The 19,202-nt window shown below is 43.7% G+C and overlaps 5 protein-coding genes across 8 annotated transcripts; 2 read left to right on the plus strand and 3 right to left on the minus strand.

Moving 5' to 3' along the window:
• The first annotated feature begins 1,291 nt into the window (after nt 1-1,291).
• Nucleotides 1,292-6,474, plus strand: ddx19a (DEAD-box helicase 19a). The gene is made up of 12 exons (XM_030355698.1): nt 1,292-1,497; nt 1,689-1,755; nt 1,844-1,891; nt 2,042-2,177; nt 3,304-3,396; nt 3,599-3,701; nt 3,799-3,913; nt 4,175-4,352; nt 4,603-4,840; nt 5,129-5,291; nt 5,382-5,573; nt 6,000-6,474. The coding sequence occupies exons 1-12, from the start codon at nt 1,435-1,437 to the stop codon at nt 6,059-6,061; spliced, it is 1,458 nt and encodes a 485-aa protein (XP_030211558.1). The 5' UTR covers nt 1,292-1,434; the 3' UTR covers nt 6,062-6,474.
• Nucleotides 6,475-6,514: 40 nt separating this feature from the next.
• ubxn10 (UBX domain protein 10) lies at nt 6,515-8,421 on the minus strand. The gene is made up of 2 exons (XM_030355702.1): nt 8,216-8,421; nt 6,515-7,946 (listed from the first exon to the last, which is right to left on the minus strand). Exon 2 carries the CDS (start codon nt 7,865-7,867, stop codon nt 7,073-7,075), a length of 795 nt encoding a protein of 264 aa, XP_030211562.1. The 5' UTR covers nt 7,868-7,946; nt 8,216-8,421; the 3' UTR covers nt 6,515-7,072.
• Nucleotides 8,422-8,424: 3 nt separating this feature from the next.
• On the minus strand, nt 8,425-10,002 carry cptp (ceramide-1-phosphate transfer protein). Of its 2 annotated transcripts, none has more exons than XM_030355703.1 (3): nt 9,903-10,002; nt 9,608-9,760; nt 8,425-9,322 (listed from the first exon to the last, which is right to left on the minus strand). In XM_030355703.1, the coding sequence occupies exons 2-3, from the start codon at nt 9,739-9,741 to the stop codon at nt 8,800-8,802; spliced, it is 657 nt and encodes a 218-aa protein (XP_030211563.1). In that variant the 5' UTR covers nt 9,742-9,760; nt 9,903-10,002; the 3' UTR covers nt 8,425-8,799. The 2 variants fall into 2 exon arrangements, with proteins under 2 accessions (XP_030211563.1, XP_030211564.1); XM_030355704.1 differs by having other exon boundaries at nt 9,887-9,951.
• Nucleotides 10,003-10,131: 129 nt separating this feature from the next.
• On the plus strand, nt 10,132-15,824 carry ints11 (integrator complex subunit 11). The gene is made up of 17 exons (XM_030355692.1): nt 10,132-10,159; nt 10,329-10,426; nt 10,522-10,595; nt 10,685-10,913; nt 11,025-11,123; nt 11,222-11,256; nt 11,349-11,487; nt 11,713-11,777; nt 11,983-12,172; nt 12,615-12,698; nt 12,798-12,887; nt 13,087-13,249; nt 13,558-13,668; nt 13,822-13,883; nt 14,308-14,450; nt 14,871-15,003; nt 15,616-15,824. Exons 1-17 carry the CDS (start codon nt 10,132-10,134, stop codon nt 15,679-15,681), a joined length of 1,809 nt encoding a protein of 602 aa, XP_030211552.1. The 3' UTR covers nt 15,682-15,824.
• Nucleotides 15,411-17,291, minus strand: LOC115543164 (lysophosphatidic acid receptor 6). 3 transcript variants are annotated; one of them, XM_030355701.1, is made up of 2 exons: nt 17,137-17,291; nt 15,411-16,856 (listed from the first exon to the last, which is right to left on the minus strand). In XM_030355701.1, the coding sequence occupies exon 2, from the start codon at nt 16,830-16,832 to the stop codon at nt 15,873-15,875; it is 960 nt and encodes a 319-aa protein (XP_030211561.1). In that variant the 5' UTR covers nt 16,833-16,856; nt 17,137-17,291; the 3' UTR covers nt 15,411-15,872. The 3 variants fall into 3 exon arrangements, with proteins under 3 accessions (XP_030211561.1, XP_030211559.1, XP_030211560.1); XM_030355699.1 differs by having other exon boundaries at nt 15,411-16,898; XM_030355700.1 differs by having other exon boundaries at nt 15,411-16,945.
• Between the last annotated feature and the right edge of the window lie 1,911 nt (nt 17,292-19,202).

The following is a 19,202-nucleotide window of genomic DNA, read 5'->3' on the forward strand; positions in this document are numbered from 1 at the left end:
TTATTAATATTATTATTATTAATAATAATAATAATAATAATAATAATAATAATAATAATAATAATAATAAGTCAACATTATAGTAGTTAGGGGTACTCTTTTCTGGCGATCTGATTCATTTAATTATCTTACCCACGAGGAATTGATTGAGAAATATGGTTAGATTTTCCTGCGGTTGCTAGGTTACTAATAGCATCACGTCACGAGATTGCGGCCACCAGCACCTAAACACGACTGCGCTAATCGCTTCTCATCACGCAGAGCTATCTGAGGAGATTACCAGATTTTACAAAACACCATTACTACTTTTCTGACATCTACCACCTGACATGCCAGTCCTTCCCATTGCACCCGTTGTTTTGGTGCAGATAAAAGGCAAATGAAAATATGAGAATAAGAAGTGAGTGTAGAGTGTATCTATCGATCGGGGGGGGGGGGGGGGGGGGGGGGGGTCAAAACTTGTTTGAATGTAATGACCTATTCATGACCAATTCATTTAGCTATTTATAAAACTGAATAAACCGATATAAACATAATGAGTCAAAGCCGAATGAGCATTAGACCCTACAGAAGTAACGTTACGTAGTAGCCGGCCCCTCTTGGTGAAAGGTAACGTGGGGCAATTTGATCCAAAAAACAGGCACTTCCACCTATGGTGTTCGTTTAACTCCTACCTGAGTAACAAATAGAGTTGTCCTTCAGAAATATACAGCAGCAAATTATGTTTTGTCACTCTCCCTTTGGCTCGGAAATAATTGTCCCACAAAGTGACCAATCAGCAGCCTCCTGGCTGGCCTAGCAGTCGCTGCGGTGGGAGCGACGGACAAATTAGGTCTGCCGACCTGATGGTTCTGGTCCCTCCCAGACTGGCAACCTGCCTGTCTGAGCTCTCTTTTCTTCTCCCTGTGCCCTTTTGTAGCCTTTACACCTACTCACCGACGATGGATTAACCTTGCAATGACATAATAAACCATAATGTCTGCTTGTCTCCCCAGGGAGGGAATTTGCTATCCGTGGGAAATGTTGAGTGAGAATGAGTGGAAATTATTTTAATGAGTTAATGATTACCCCCAAGTGCTCTGAAAATAATTGTTTTATCTGAAGCACAGCAGGCCTCCATAGCAGTGTAAACTCATCCTGATTGTCCAACACTATGAGGTCCCCTTCAACTCGGCAGGAGATTGGCTCCTGCGGTCCGGTCCGCAGCAGGCAGATCTCTATGGTCCCTGGTCCTGCAGGGGGCGGGGTCCAGCGTGGCTCCGCAGACGTGATAGAGACGGCTGACGGCTGCTGCTGGTTGGCTGATGTTTGATTGACGCGACGCATTCAGACAGCACTCAGCACGCTGTCCCTCACAGAAAAACTTCTGATCCAACTTCACTGTTTTCCCCCGCCTTAAAAAACACGGTTTCATCACCGCAATAACGTCGGAGAATGGCTTCACATTCAGTGGCGAAGGGCTGCGGTGATCCTGGAGTGCAGACCAAGCCCGCACAGGTGACTTCTAAGGTTTAATCCACCGCAACGGATGGGCCATCGGTTTTCAATATGTCGTGCTAACTTATTAACCTAGCCACCGCCCGGCTAGCAGCTCATCAGTTGTGTTTGTAGACTGATTCCCTCGTGGTTGACTTGCTGTAGAGGTCTGCATTGTTCACATGACCTCTATAAAGTTTGTGTTTTAACAGGTTGGAACTTTTAAAAGCATGGCTAGTTCCAATGTCCCGTGCTCCCTGCTGAAGGACGATATAAATGGTAAGTATTTCTCGTATAATTTAAATCAAAATGTTGTGAAGCCATGTTAACATGTATATTTGGTGTGTGTGTTTGTACATTTGGCTAGGTAACGTCTTGCCATATTCGATGGGAAAGGAAGGCAAAAAAGATCGGGGTATTTTTCACAATATCTAAACACGTGAACAACATGATGATATGACTATTGGAATCATTCATTAATGTTGAAAGCTAATGGATTCTCAAAGTTAGGCCGTCTTTTCATTGAATTGCTGTTACTTTATCTTTTTTTTTTCTCCTTTTTCAGTGGATCCAGCTGAACAGTCACTGTTGAATAAATTGATTCGCCATAATCTTGTGAAAAACCGAAATCAAGTTGAGGTTCTCCAGCGAGACCCAAACTCTCCTCTATTCTCTGTGAAGACATTCGAAGAACTGAGACTGTAAGTGGGTGAAATATTAGCCTTGTTTGAAGGTGTTATTCAATTTGTATACCAAGCACCCAATATTTAGCCTGGTTCTACCAGACTCTCGTACTTCACTTAATTTCATTTAATTTGAACAGAGAGTCTGGACCTAATCAATTGACAAACGTTAACAAACTTGAAGGCGGGTGTCTGAAGTTTAAAATGATTGGATCTGCCCAGTGCCACTCTGGATCTGCCATAACCAATTGCTAACGTTTGGTTGTGACGTATGTCATGCGCCGGGAATTACGCGCAGGTTGTACACAAACCAAACACCTTGCGCGTCTGCACGAAAATGTCCGTCAACGACAGCTGCAGGTTTTGTTCGTCGAATTTAATATATCAGGGAAAAATTGCACATTGTAAATGAATATTTAATAGTAAGGCCAGAGATGATGTATGCAGTCAACTTTCGAAGCTGGGTCTAATCGTTGACAACGTCATTGTTCTCAGACACGCCCTCTGTTCGCTGATTGGGCGCACGCTGTGGTAGCGCAGAAAACCAAATTACATACAGCAGGTCCAGACCTAGTACTGAAGGGAAATTCAAATTGAGCGGAAGTACTTAGGCGGGCGGAGCCAGGCTACCCAATATTGGCACTAAAATGAAATTTAAATGGTGGATACCTCAGCATCTGACTCAGTATTATTGAGATGTACACTGAGCCTGTATCAAAATCCTTATCTTTGCACTTAAGCATTACCGATGAATAGCCCTTGCAAAATATGTACTTGTAATAAATAAATAATGGAGAACATTCTTCCATGAGGGAGAAGCAAATGTGTGAACTTCATAACTTATCTGTCCACCATTGTCACTAGATCAGAGGGGGACTGTTGCTCGATGGTAGATTGGGTTGTCCGGCCGCTGGCAAGGTTTAATTTTAACACTGAGCAGTATAATAAATATTCACAGTGCAGTATGCACTAGTGGCCTCCAACAAAGTAAACAAACTAATATGTAGGTATAATTAGCCGTCTGTTGGTAAAAGTGCTTCTGCATATCTTGTTGTGCAATTTTTTTCGGTTTTGAAGTGATTTGCCTAATGGGGTCTTCTTTTTTTTAACATGTTTGTATTATCTCGACATGCATATTAAACAGGAAACCTCAGTTACTTCAGGGAGTCTACACCATGGGCTTCAATAGACCATCGAGGATCCAAGAAAATGCTCTGCCCATGATGCTGGCCGAGCCGTAAGTGCCCAGCACTTGGTAGTACACTGTGCTGATATTAATTACTGTTGAACATCTATCAGGTTGTTTTGCATGGATTAGTATTTGTATTACACATGATGAATTTAAAAGGCTAAGATGACAAAGTTGTATGATTGGCGATCATGATTGAACAACTTATCCCTAAGCTAGAAATGCACACTGTGGTGACGTTTGCCTTCAGACCTCAGAATCTGATTGCCCAGTCTCAGTCTGGCACAGGGAAAACGGCTGCATTTTCTCTTGCGATGCTCAGCCATGTAAACCCAGCTAACAAATGGACCCAGGTAAGCTTAATGTGTTGTTGCAGTCTACAGTAAGGCTCATGGGGTCTCAAGTGAACCATCTATTTATTGGCTCTTTTCCATCTCTTTTGGGTTTCAGTGCCTCTGCATCGCACCCACATACGAGCTTGCTGTGCAGATCGGCCATGTCATTGAGCAGATGGGGAAGTTTTATCCCGAAGTCAAACTGGCCTATGCCGTTCGGGGAAATAGATGTAAGAATGTCTTGGCTCTAATGATGCGTAAAATGTATAACTATATTACACTTCCGTCCACAGATTGTTATTAATTTTTTTGGGGATTAAAAAATATTCCAGAATGAAATTTCTGAAGCATCAATCCATTTAAAAATGGCACTAAGAACTTGTAAAGGAGAAAACGACAGGCTACTTGCATTCTCATGAAACTCGAGTCATGCAGACTAATGCATTGCGAAGTGGCTGTTTGCTACTAGTTGCTATGGTCCTGTTCCCTAGTGTTGCGCGGCACCACCATCCAGGAGCACATCGTGATCGGAACGCCGGGCACCGTCCTTGACTGGGGCCTCAAGCTGAAGTTCTTTGACCCAAAGAAGATCCGCGTGTTTGTTCTGGACGAGGCGGACGTCATGATCGCCACCCAGGGACATCAGGACCAGAGCATCCGGATTCAGAGGCAAGCCCCAATACAGCAGCACAAGCATTTCTTGACATGGAGCGAGAAACCTGTGCATGATGAGTCTTTGACATGGGGGCCAACTCTATTCAGTTGTCTATTCAATTGTAATAGTCTTTTTTTTTTTTTGGAATAGGACTTGTGTTTCATCGTATTTTTCCCACCAATTCAGTGAGAAGGCTTGATTATACGGGTTTAAACTATATGGTTTGTGTTAGATCTGTATGTTTCCTCAAATGCTCTGGTGCAGATTGTTGCCAAAGGACTGTCAGATGCTGCTGCTGTCAGCCACCTTCGAGGACTCTGTGTGGAGTTTTGCAGAGAGGATTATCCCCGACCCCAACATCATTAAGCTGAAGCGCGAGGAGGAGACTCTGGACACCATCAAGCAATTCTATGTGGTCTGCAAGGAGAAGGAGGACAAGTTCTCCGCTCTTTGCAATATTTATGGGAGTCTTACCATCGCACAGGCCATGATCTTCTGCCAAGTGAGTCACTCATGATGCATTATGGCTTAACAATAATCGCTACAAAATTCGGGGTTTGCCTACACCATCATGAAACTACTTGAGCCCATGTTCTGGGACAAGTCTACATTGAGGGAGTGGGGGAAGGGAGCATAGCATAGAGATTGCCTAGCCTTGAATTTAGGATGATCATGAAATTGCCATAATAAGCTCTAACCTCCTAGCATCCCCTTTCCAGGGCCTAACCAGAGTGGATTTACCCATAGCCATTTAATGTGTTTGAGCAAAATGACAACAATGCCTTCTCAGACTCGCAGGATGGCATCCTGGCTTAGCGGACAGCTGTCCAGCGAGGGCCACCAGGTGGCCTTGCTTAGTGGCGAGATGATGGTGGAGCAGAGGGCCGCCGTCATCGAGCGCTTCAGGGAGGGAAAGGAAAAGGTGCTCGTGACCACCAATGTCTGCTCAAGAGGTAGGCTACGTCTAGCCCGGACGGCAGCCCTTTAAGATAAGAACCGCTTCAAATGTCAAAGAAATGCTCTGAAATGTGCTGGCTCCCCAGGTATTGATGTGGAGCAAGTGTCCATCGTGGTCAACTTCGATCTGCCTGTTGGCAGAGATGGAAACTCGGACAATGAGACGTACCTCCACCGGATTGGCCGCACCGGGCGCTTTGGCAAAAAAGGTTTTGCCTTCAATATGGTTGACAGCCAAGAAACCATGGATCTCATCCACCAGATTGAACTCCACTTTGGTATGTTCAGCAAGTTTAAATGAAATCTCAATAGTTTGTTTAAGATTTGTTTAAAGGGGACATACTATACCACCCGGTGTGAGTTTGATTAGCCATTACAAGCTGTTTTGAGAATGTGCATCTTCTGACATCACAGGTGGGCGTGTCCACCTAGATATGAAGGATAGATGAGCAACGTTTGCTACAGTCTACTGGGTAGGCTGGTAGACCGATCTATCCAGCTTACATCTAGGTTGACATGCCCACCTGTGATGTCAGAAGCTGCACATTTTCAAAACGGCTTGTGATGGCTGTAATGGTTTGTTATGCATCATAAGTCAACTAATGCTCAATGTGTAGCTGCAGTTCAAAGTTCCACAGTGTAGGTTTAATGCACTTAGATGGTACCCATTTAAAAAGGAAATAATATGTAATCACTTCTTCCAGACCGCAAAATAGTGAAATTGGACACTGATGACCTGGATGAGCTTGAAAAGATGATGAACTGAAGTTCAGCGCTACAAGTACCGGTCTTGAAGGGATGGGAGTTGGAAATCCCATTTCTGCACAATTCCTTTTCATCAGTTAGTTATTGAGAAGGGGGCATTTGTTGATCCAGAATATTTACTAATGGTATTATTCTGATGCCAATGGTTTGCACTTTAGATTTCATTCAGGGTGTTTTATTTTAATTTTATTTGACCCACTAAAGTGGGGGTTGCTGTGATTCAATGATGCTTGGATTTAAAATGATTTGAATTAATAAGTGTTACTGTTTTATATTGTAAATGCATGTCTGAGATTTGAAGTGTTAACTTGCCGAGATTATATCCGCTTGTTTTTGGTTTGATAATATAATATCTTCTTTGCTAAAAAAACTTGGAATGTGCTAACCCACAAAGTAAATTTATTGTTAAAAATGTGCTTGTTCTTTTTATTTGGATTGACACACTGACACATCAGGCAATCTACATGGTTTATTGAACAAAACACGGCAATATCATTTGTGCTTTTGGGAAAATACAGTTCAAAAAAAATATTTTGAACTTCAAACGTCCATTACAGGTTAATTTTCTGCACCAAGTTGTGTATTATTGATTGGGCTGCTACTAACATGCCAGATATCCACACTAAAGGGTTTGCTTCCAAGCGAATAATGGAAACCACTTATTGTTAATCAACAATTATGGATTCATTAAGAATATGCAGATAGCAATAAGATTAGATGCGTTTTAAGATTTAGTATTTGATTCAGGTTAGTGCAGATATCTGCTCGATGCCATTCAAAAGTCTTGAAGATGGACTTTGTATTCACCAGCGGCAATGGGGAGTATAATAGTTTAAGTCAGTTTGATCAGATACAGTGACATGTCTGGCACATTGCCAGCTCTTTGGACAGTGTACTATGGTATTGCCTTGTGACTAGTGTGTGAGCAAAAATCATTTCTCAATTGCCTTTCAAATTTTGGATCACGGGTAAATTTTTCCATACATGGCTCATCATTTAGAATGTGACATAATTACCCATTATCAACTACGCTTGTGGCAATATCCGAGTGTCTCTCCTGAGAGATGCACAGCACTGATCTGTTGAAGATGCAGCACTCTGACAGAGTCATGTCCAATCTCCTGAAGCTCCTTCGAGGCACATCCATAGTTTCAATGAAGGCTTCGGAGTAGCTTGTTTCATTTCTGGCTTCTGCACAAGTGATGAGTGTCTGCAGGGTGTCGGCATAGGAAAAGTGTTGCTGAAATCTCCTGCCACACGGTGCTCTGATAGCTAGAAGCAACTGGTCTGTAGCAACAACGGCAGGAGTCTCGTCTCTGGACTCCATGATGACTGGGTCAGGAGGCTTGTTAGGGGCAGGGGCAACCCGGCCTATTTCAGGGTTACTCCGGGTCGCAGTCTGGGTCTTTGCCGGGGTCTTCTCGGCATAACAACCTGGTTCTCCATGACTATGCCTTCGCTGCTGAGCGATGACATGATCACATAGTTTAATCTTGGATGTCTTCATTTCTGGGACAAGGGCGTGGCTAACATCTGACGGTTTTTTTATGGATGGAAGCACCTTGTATTTGTTCAGGGAGAGTGTTAGCCGAGCAGGGACGGATTGCAGCGGTGTTGCTGTGTAGTCCTGGCCTTGCGGCGTGGTGATCCCGGTCACAGAGTCTGACCTGGACCTGATGCAGCCGTCGGACTGGTGCCCCACGGCCAGGTGGTGGTCACTCTGGACGTGCTCTCTGGTATCACGCACAGTATGGTCCGCTGGGGGCCTGCTTCGTCCTTTTGAGGATTTTGGACGTGTTGAATTCATTTAAGTGCTGATTTGGTTGTTTTAATGTTAAAACAAAAAATAAACAAATGAGTCCCCACAGTTGTTTCTTGGGTTAGGTCTGGGTGAGAAGGATAACAAGTTTAAAGTGTTATTCATGCATGACTATCAGTGTACCATGTGAGCACATATAACTATCAGTCCTACTACCACAATAACCTATGGGTTGAGCTCAAAATAGACCAGATATGAGCCTCCTCGAAAGTTGAACGTGACGTCAGGCCCTCGTATCTTATTGTTTACAATAGACGGAGATAATTGAATGTCTTTTAGGTTTGCAAGTAAATCGTTTTTTGGTATGAACACATGACTGAACTCGAAATTGAATACCTTGGTTTATGTTTGAAGGTTGTTTTCAGCCGAGTTTTAAGTTATACTCGGTAAAGTAGCTGAGCTCCTGCTGAGCTAGTTCCGTTCAGCACTAGTTGTTACAAAAAGGTCTGGTAACCTTGACGACCACTTGTGAATAGAAGGCTCCCCCTGCTGGTCGGTTTGTGTATCTGCTCACTAATGGAAAGCTTCCTGAACTGATGATACCATTCGGTTCGTAATACTTTTAATAAAAATGTTAACAGCTTTTAAAAAACGATTGTTACAAACACAATTGAGTAAAGATTTAGTGAAACTATAAAATAAACTGTCTTCGTCAAATTAAATAAACCTTCACATACATATAAAGACCATAAACAAGTGTGATAATAATCAAAACAGTCCCAATCATTGTATCGGCATTGTATAAGAGTAGTATTAGTGTCACCAGAGTATGTTTAATAATACATCAAATGCAATAGAATTTGAGTTGTTAAAATTGATCAAGGGCAAGTCTGCAGTACAAACTGTCCCACTAAAGTTGACAAGAACCTTGAAACATGAACCCTGCCTGTCACCTCTCCTTTCACACCCATGTCCCATTATTAAGGTAACTCCAGTAAATTATTCTGCGAGTACAGATCCTCCGTGATCTGGTACACCTTGGAGATCATAGGGACGGCGTCGCCCAGCATGTCCACCACCTTCTCCGCGCCGCCCACGTTCATCACCTCGAAGAAGGTGGGGCGCCCGGGGAGGACGCAGAAGGCCATGCCCGCCGCCTTGCGGATCACCCAGGGGTGGTGCTGGGAGAGGGACTCGTTGTAGGCGTCGGCGCACATGACCGACGTCTTGCTGTCCTCCGTGCTGGTGCGCAGACGCTCGAGGAAGAGCTCCAGCCACCTCAGCGCTCGGTGGAGACGGAGCAAGGTGCGGCTGCCTGACTCCGGGTGGCTGCCCCTCTTGTCCAGGTCCACCAGCTGGTTGTCCAGCTCGTACTTCACCATGGACTGGATGGTGACGTAGTGGGAGCCGTTCTCCCCGTTTAGGAAGTTGACGAGGATCTGGATTTTGTTGACAGCGTCCTTGGAGATGAAGGTGAAGACATTTCCTAAGCTGTTCATGAACCTGTTAAGGAAACAAATGGGGAGATGTGTTGAGCTCTTGCTATGGATTCGTAGTAGCCTTTCTAATGGCCCATAAATGGTTCATCTTGACTAGCAATGAAAAGGATGCATATACTGACCTCTGTTCTGAATATTCTGATCAAGTAATTCAGTTATTGCAGCTATGAGGTACACATAAAAGCGGGTAGTCTATATCACTATAACCATGGTCAAATTACCTTTATCTGATCCATAATTCATAAGGTAGCTCTACGTTTCCTCGGTATTATGCCCCTGAAATACTTACTTGACGAGGCCACGCCAACCAGCAACGTAGTGTTCAACGTAGACGTCTTGGTTTTCCGAGAGACACAATTTGAAAGTGTCCAGAACCTCCTGCAGGGAGAACTTCTGCTCTTCTATAACAGCAGAACCAGCCATGATCGTCTTTACGGAAGTGCTGCAGATGGAATAATAGTCAACATATTAATGGACCATACGATTTAAACAACGAAAATGATACTTCCCTTACCCTTAATATGTCATAAGGATATTAGACGGTTATAACTCATAAAATGTTCAGAACCAGAGGAAAAGCTCACATCTCCGGCAGGTGACAGAACCGTTCCGGTGTTTGATCCCGGTTACTAGTGCGCACACTTCTGACGCAGCGACGCGTTTGTCTATTCCACCAATCAGAAGAGAGTTTGATTAGCTACATGGAAGTGACAAAATGTACTGAAGTTAGATGTTATTCTCTGTAAACAAAGATTGGATTATCTAACAAGGGAAGGTTCTAATCTATTTTATAACTCAGAGTCTTTAGACGAGATGCCTGAAATAAAGGTCACACCACTCGGTAAGTAATGTGAGCTAGCAGCTGCACGTATCCTTCAACATCACATCCACATGTTAGTTCGATAGGATCATTGTTTGCAATTGGAACGCTGCTCCCCTTCTTGCGTTATGCAATAGTGATCAATTATGATCGGCTAAACATGTCTCTCTACTCACTTTGTTACCATAAGGAGCCGGCCAGGATGTTGGCCGCAGCTGTATCCTTGTCTCTATTGGTGGCAAGAACATCATGCTGGACTGTGGGATGCACATGGGCTTCAATGATGATGTAAGTTGAAGAGGACATCGGTTTGGAAAAGATAAGGAAGACATATTTTAGCAAATATAATTACTAAATAAATCGACTTTGCCTTTTCAATCTAGAGGCGATTCCCGGACTTCTCTTATATCACGCAGAATGGGCGGCTAACAGAATTCTTGGACTGTGTGATTATCAGGTATGTGCTGAGAAGCTTGTGTGCACCTTTACTTTCCAAGTTTTTTTCTACAATAGAGTTGCACTGCCTTCACATCCGTTCCTTCCTAGTCATTTCCACCTGGACCACTGCGGCGCTCTCCCCTACATGAGTGAGATGGTGGGCTACGACGGACCCATCTACATGACGCACCCCACCAAAGCTATCTGCCCCATTTTGCTAGAAGACTTCCGTAAAATCACAGTGGACAAAAAGGGAGAGACCAACTTCTTCACTTCCCAGATGATCAAGGACTGCATGAAGAAAGTCGTACCTCTGAATCTCCACCAGACGGTCCAGGTGCGTTGGTGATATGATTTTGTTTTTTCCCCAAATCCCAGCCACCCGATGGCGTGCTGCACACACTCAACTCTTGGGATGGACAATGAAGTGCTATCTGTTGATTTGCAGGTGGACGAGGAGCTGGAGATAAAGGCCTACTATGCAGGTCACGTTCTGGGGGCTGCTATGGTGCAGATCAAAGTGGGATCCGAGTCTGTGGTATACACTGTGCGTAAGAAGAAGAAGAACTCAGGAATATGCTGATTTTCTTACTCTTGTTTTGAATTATAACCATGCAATGTCTTTTTTTTGTGGTGCATCTCTAGGGAGATTACAACATGACGCCAGACAGGCATTTAGGGTAAGTGTTGTTGACGAAGCACCAGTTGAGTCTATTCCTAATGACCCACATGCTGTACACTGAACGTTATGTGCTTTGCAATATCAACCTAGGGCTGCGTGGATTGATAAGTGCCGTCCGGACCTCCTCATCTCAGAGTCCACCTACGCCACAACCATCCGAGACTCCAAGAGGTGCAGGGAGAGGGACTTCCTGAAGAAGGTTCACGAGACGGTGGAACGAGGGGGCAAGGTAGGAAGCCCCCTTAGGTATTTGGTTACAGTGAGCTCATTGTAAGGATTTAGTTGATTAGAGGACTGTTACATTTATAATTTTCTTATATTTGACTTTACATTATCAAATTAGTTGTATTCTGTGGGAAGCATGTTTTTATATTATCATGCTCGTCATCACTTTACTTGAATTTCCCATTTTATTTGGCCGTTTTCATAATTATACCATGTCTCATGTTTCTAGGTTCTTATTCCAGTTTTTGCACTTGGGAGAGCACAGGAATTGTGCATCCTATTGGAGACCTTTTGGTAATATCCTTCATTCTACTCAGTTAATCATGTGTAATGCATCATCAAAAATGTGTAATAAGAAGGAACATAGTAATTTTAGAGCTAGTGTCAAAGTGTCAAAGCATGGGTTGTATGTATCGTGGTATATATTACGCTGTCATAATGATACATAAGGCTTATGATGATGACAATAATACCACCTCCATTGGCCCTCATACTGCAGGGAGAGAATGAACCTCAAAGCCCCCATCTACTTCTCCACGGGAATGACGGAGAAGGCCAACCATTACTACAAGCTCTTCATCACGTGGACCAACCAGAAGATCCGCAAGACCTTTGTACAGAGGAACATGTTTGAATTCAAGCACATCAAACCTTTTGACCGCTCCTACGCAGATAACCCCGGACCTATGGTGAGTTACTTGGGATGAATGTTTCATAATAAATACACGAATGGAATAAAACATGTCATTCATGGTTTGAGAGATTTATAGACAGAGGGCAGAAGAGAGCAACCTTTTGAATAGATACAAGCCAGAAAAAACACCCCCTCCCTCTCTACGTACTTCCACCATTGAGAAGTGTTGCATTCACGCTCCTGTGGGGGAGCGATAAATCACCAATCACGGTGAAGGTCCCTAAATGATCAGACATTGAAAAGCGGTCAAAATCAAACAGAACTGATATCCTCATTAATTCAATAGTAGCAAATTGATGGCTACGGTATTTCTAAGAAATTACCCTGAAATTATAGCTCTTTAATCGTACCTAAAGCACCTTTAACATACTTTTGTTGACCTTGTTCTGAGTTATCTTTGACACTCATAAACATGGTTATTTGAATCTGCTCTCTAGGTGGTGTTTGCCACACCGGGTATGCTGCACGCTGGCCAGTCGTTACAGATCTTCAAGAAGTGGGCTGGCAACGAGAAGAACATGGTGAGTCCTGGTTTTGTTCCCTCTCGCACATACACGGAACAGGAGAGCAGATTACTTCAAAAACTGTATGATCAACTTATAATGCTTGTTTTTCTACAGGTAATCATGCCGGGGTATTGTGTGCAAGGGACGATCGGGCACAAGATCCTGAACGGACAACGCAAACTGGAGCTCGAAGGGAGATCAACGGTAGAGAAATTTTTTTATTTGAAATCCCTCTACGTACACATTACACATTTATTAAACCCTCAATTCAAAGACATTCTGCTGGATGATGCACACCTGTGGGTAATTCACTATATTCACAGTACCTTCGGGAACTCCTCAGCAATGACTGAATATGTTATTCACAGTGTTATGACATACTGTGTGTGCGTGTGCGTTGCAGCTGGAGGTGAAGCTGCAGGTAGAGTACATGTCGTTCAGCGCCCACGCGGACGCCAAGGGCATCATGCAGCTGATCCGCATGGCGGAGCCCCGCAACATGCTGCTGGTGCACGGGGAGGCCGTCAAGATGGAGTTCCTCAAAGGCAAGATCGAACAGGAGTTCAGTAAGTGGGAACACCGTCAGCGGCTCCGTCACCCTGGCCTACATTGATTACCATCAGGAAAACACCTGATTAGAATTCTGTCTCCTGTTCGTATCAGTATTGTATTGACTATTAATCTTAAGCATACCTTTCTGACTTATTACTTAGAAAAAGGTTAACCCGGACAATTTCTGTTCATGGATTTATATCTTAATATATATGTTTATATCTAGGCTAATATCTATCGTTGTACTGTCCTTTTTTTTTGTTGATCAAAACTGATCGTTTTCTGCTGCATTTTTAGTGTCCATACCTTCTTTGTTTGACAGGCATAGACTGCTACATGCCAGCTAATGGAGAGACGACAACTGTGACTACAAATCCCAATGTCCCGGTCGATATTTCTCTAAACCTATTAAAAAGAGAAATGTCCCTCGGAGGTAGGTTTGCCTAACGTGTATATTCGGAGTTGTTACATTCAAGTTCTGTCAAACTTCTGTGGTACAGTTTTGTTCTTAGCATGCCCATTGCTATGGAGGACTTATGTTATCGTTCAACAAAATCTCTGTGTATGTATTCTCCATATCCCCCAGGTACCTTACCTGATCCAAAGAAACCTCGCACCATGCATGGAACCCTGATCATGAAGGAGAATGTAGGTGTTCCATCTCAATACTGAGAGAACCATTCATTGTCGTTAGACTCGTTACCATTCCGTTTTTATCCACCAATATGCTTTATTGCTTCTTTTAACGTAGGCCAATGTATCAATCACTGTAAAAATTGTGTCACATTAAAGGTGCTGTCGGTAAGATTATCTGAGGATCTCAGTTTTAACATCTACTCCTGGCCCATTTCGGACCCATCAAGACTACTCTTCCCTGATCAAATCCATCTTGCCTTTCATCAGTTTCACAAATTTTTAAATGGCAAATAGACTCGGAGGGAGGGAGCAGGGAGGGATGGGATCTCGCTCGCACTCTCTCTCCTTAAGCAGCTTTCATCCTTATTATATTAACGATGTGAACAAGGTGCCGATCGACAACCCATAGCCTGCCTCTCCTCCCCTCTCCCTGCAGAGCCTGAGGCTGGTGTCCCCGGAGCAGGCCATGAAGGAGCTGGGCCTCAGCGAACACCACCTGCGCTTCACGTGCCGGGTGCAGCTCCAGGACCCGCACAGCGACGCAGACACCCTGCATCGCATCTACATGCACCTGAAGAGGTACGAGGGCCAGAGCCGCAGGCTGAACAACGGGCCAGGCTACAGCGTTTAGTTCTGCAGGGAATCACGCCTCTGTTTAGAACAACCTTCCCACCTCTTATATTCTACTTTGTATCTTCTTCATTGTATTCTTCATTTCTTCATCTTCTTCATTGTTGGCTGGCACAGCCGACGTTACAGAAATGGTGTGGGTCTATCAGAACTTTGTTTCAGAGCTAGTGTGGGTGTCTCAGATCTAGTGTTGGTGTAATCAAATGACATGTGTATTGATTAAACCCACCCCCAGTAGGGGGGAGGGTTTAAGCAACATAAATACACTTGTTATTTGGTTCCATGTCGTTTCCTGTGGTAAGCGTGCCACATTGTGGTTATGTACCCATCTGCTGTACACCCACACGTCTTTTTTTCTCTTGCCTCCAGTGTACTTAAAGGTTACACGACCCAACACCTCCCCGACAGCATGTCTGTCATGGTGGAGTCCATCGTGGTGAAAGTGTCTTCCTCCACCGAAGACCCAAACACCAAGGTTCTGCTTCTGTCCTGGAGCTACCAGGTGAGCAGAGAGCTGAGTGGCTAGTAATGTGACAGCAGTAACTAATGTAAACAGGCGATCGTGTTCTGTTGTAGTCACCTTCGGAACCGTGCGAGGTAGAGGAAGTTGTGGTTCAAAGGAAAGTTCCACTCTCAATGTCTGTTTTAGTAGACGCTGTCTGCATGCAGTGAGTCATTATAATATTTCCAAATTACCGATCAAGCATTTTTAGATTTGCATAAAGTTTCAGGGTTGTTTATGTATATTGCGTCATTGGGACTGGGAACCAAATTTTCGAACATGGGCGACTGTCACGAAAGATGAAGTAAATCGGGTGAACAGCAACTGCAGTCTTTTGTGTGAGGCGGTGTATTTTTTAAAGCGTAGCACTGATGCTCTTTACATAGCAACCAATTTGTGACGGAGAATAAAACTATACAAGTGCTTCTTCTTTATTACGTTCCATAGCTACACAATGTATTAACGACACCATCCATTAAAAGCTGTCCTTTACAGAAAATTTCCTTCACTGCGACACAATTGAGATTTTAATTTTTTTTTAAAAAGTACACTCTACTTGAACTAAACATTCTCACTGAACTAATTTCAGACAATTCTGTGACTTCTTAACAGGATGAAGACCTTGGAAGCTTCCTTTCCACCCTGCTTAAGAAGGGTCTTCCTTCGGTACTGTGCTAAGACAGCAAACTAACTGTCTTTTTATATTACATTTCATGTATTAACATCAGATACACACATTTTCTGTCCAACTGTATTGATAATTTTTTTTTTTCTATTGTACAGACCACCGTTTGAATAAATGTTTTTTGGGGGAAAAAACTATTTTGTGGCTTTTTTGGCTTGTTTTACACACGCTACTGTCCCCCGCCTCAACTCACCGTAGGGCTGATGCATGGGAGAGTGTAAACGCCAATGTACCTGCGTGCCCTATACCACGTCCACAGGCCCCTGAGGGGGCTCCAGCTGCAGTGTGTGCTGGTGACGTGGTAGAGCAAGGGGTCCAGGCACGTGTTGAGGCTGACCAGGGCCAGGGTCACTCGCCGGGCGTAGTGTATGGCGGCGCTGGTGGCGCAGCCGCGGATCACCCCCATCCTGCGCAGCAGGTGCAGCAGGTGCACCACGTGGTAGGGCAGGAAGCAGAGCAGCGTGATGGCCAGCACCGTGAGGATGATCCTGCGGGCCTTGTGGGACGTCTTGCCCGGGATGAGGGAGATGCGCCGCATGGCCAGCGGGTAGCACACCAGGATGATGACGGAGGGCAGCAGGGAGCAGAACACCAGGCTGAGCGCGCTGTAGTGCATCAGGCGGCCGCTCCACTCCTCCTTGGCAAACTTCTCGAAGCAGCTGACCGGGTCGCTCTCCAGCGGCCCCAGGAGGATGAAGCTGAGCATGGCCACGCCGAGGACCGCCCAGAGGAGCACGCTGACCGCCACGGCGTAGCGGGGGTTCTTGAACCTCAGGTAGCGGTGGGGGTGCACCACGGCCACGTAGCGGTCCACGCAGATGCAGGTCATGAAGCAGATGCTGATGTAGACGTTGGCGTACCACAGGGTGCCGGTGACCCGGCACGCCATGTCCCCGAAGACCCAGCGGTTGCGGTTCAGGTGGTAGTGGATGCGGAAGGGCAGCGTGAGGAGGATGGCGGTGTCGGCCAGGGCCAGGTTGATGATGTACACGCTGGAGGAGGTGCGCGGGATGACCTTGAAGATGAAGACGAAGAGGGCCACCAGGTTGGCGGGCAGCCCTAGAACCAAGGCCACGCTGTAGACCACGGGGAAGAGGTGGTACTGGTAACCAGACGACGACTCGGTGCAGTTGGAGGAGGTCATGTTGTCGCTCGGCCGGTTGGTTGCCTGTTTGTTTTGTTGTGGTTGGGTTTTAGATGGTGTTCTTCGCTGTTGGATATTTTGGTTGGAAATTGGAATTTATGCCAGCAGTAGGCCTATAGATCACCGAATGATACGATAAGGGAAATTATGATTTCAACATATATGGCTGGTATTTTATATGCAATACAACACTGTTGAACAACCGTAAACATAGTTTTTAGATTAAATAAAAAAAATTATATACATTTTGATTAAAGTCAAATGGAAGCTTGTTATCATCAATCCACCAGTATGGTGTACTTACCCAATCTCTGAGGAACTCTGACTCCCAGTCCAGTTCAGTATCGTAATGATCCCTTGGTCTCTATGTATGTAAACTAGTGTTGTAGTCCGGATTGCAATGTTCAGCAATGTTCAGCGGGTGACTGCATATAGGGGTGTAGTGTAGAGGAACATTTTGAGGCAGGAAATAGAGTTGAAGAACTGAAAGTGACACACACCAAGTAATATCAGAGCGTTTACCTTTGTTGTAACTTAATCCCAGTATATAACACTAGTTAAGAAATATTTTGAATCTTAATTGCCTCTTCATCCATATGCAATAGTTAGTTATTGAACCATCGGATTATTGTTTTCCATAAAAACCTATTTTGGTAAAAATGTGAACAATGCCTGTTTCCTCACTAGATGGCGCCATAAAATAATATAGCCTAGTATAAAGTATGATCGCGTCGTGAGCATAATTGATATTTCATTGCTAGGCCACTGTGCATCTTATGTATCGATTTTTTCTGCTATTATGCAAGGTACGGAGTTTTCCATTGCATTAACAAATCCAGTATACAATTTTTGACCCGTTCTCAAATAAATGTTTGTAGAACTTAGAACTGAATGTGTTGGTTTGCGTGTGGGCCCTTAATAAGAAATATTTTATAGAAAGAGAAGGTTGCCATGAAGCCACATCCATCCATTTAAAAACGCAAACTCTATTAATGACCCAAACAACCTGAAAGTGTTAGAAGATTATAGCCAATTTAAACAGTGTCCAGATTAAGTGGGTTCCTTCATTTGTTGATCATGCCTGCAATTTGGACAATAAGCCTATGATTGGCTTAATTTGTGTGTGGTAATAAATTGTTATTATATTATATTACATTTATATATTATATTATATTATAGTTATTCGAAATCCAAACTACTTTTCAATCTATTTTCTGAGCAGATAACAAAAGGCTACAGAACATTGATTCATTGAGGGAATACAATTATCTGTATAAGCTCTGGAGAGAGAATTTAGTATCTGTTATATATGTTTAAATAAGCACTAAACAAGCAAGTCAAATGGGACTTTAAATGTCTAGCCTGGTTCTGATTCTTTTGTTTACTGTCTCGGAAGTAAATTCCAAAATGCGTTCCATTGTTTTGCTTTGGTCCAGTTCTTTGATCCTTTACTTTCCCCTGTTGGCTTTTATGAAAGGCGGGTGTTGTTGCCAAACATGGACAGCATTCAATGCAGTAGTAGCCTTTTAATGAGTTACTCCCCTCTGAGCATGTTGCTCTTCAAGTGATTAGGGCGAAGCACAACCCTGTTCACACACAGCAGACTCTAGGCCAAAAAAACAATGGCCAACATTTTCAAATGACTGTTAGCTTCACCATCTCCAAGAAGACTTTTGCTGTGTTACCATATCAGCACATTTCGAATAGTGTGGTATGTATATATATATATATATATATATATATATATATATATATATATATATATATATATGCAATCATTTAAAAATTACAATTCAATCAATGAGGGCAGTGGCCAGTCTTTCAGATGGCGACCGTAGATTTACAAAGAAAACCATGTTACTTTGAATGGGATTCATAACTCAGGGGACGACAGAACTTTACACGAATATGGGCCATGTGATGCTATAAGTTGGTCAACTGTGACCACTGTGCTACGGTTATGATATAATGGGAGTGCTGCTGACGGCCCCAGGGGTCAGTAGTCATCATAAGAGCTGGAGAAGGACCACGAGCTGAATAAGTCATCACTTGATGTTAGCATGACTGCATGGTGCTTCTCGGTCCAATGTGCTTTCAAATGCAGAGGAGGCAAAGGCCAAGTGGGATGGAGCACGGTTCAGCAGGTTCATTGGTGGTAAATCATGGTAATCCATATTTACATGTTGATTATTAATGAAACAATTGAAGCTCAAAGATCCCATTGGGATTTTCTATTGTATTTCAATTTACATTGAATGAGTTTGATCCACTAACCCAGTTTATTAAGTTAAACTTGAGCCTACACACACTGCATCCATTCTTATGATTGCGTTAATTCAAGATCATGTTCTGGGATCTTTCTCACTCTAT

The sequence above is a fragment of the Gadus morhua genome, chromosome 1 (genome assembly GCF_902167405.1).
Source record: "Gadus morhua chromosome 1, gadMor3.0, whole genome shotgun sequence".
In the NCBI taxonomy this organism is placed as follows: Eukaryota; Metazoa; Chordata; class Actinopteri; order Gadiformes; family Gadidae; genus Gadus; species Gadus morhua.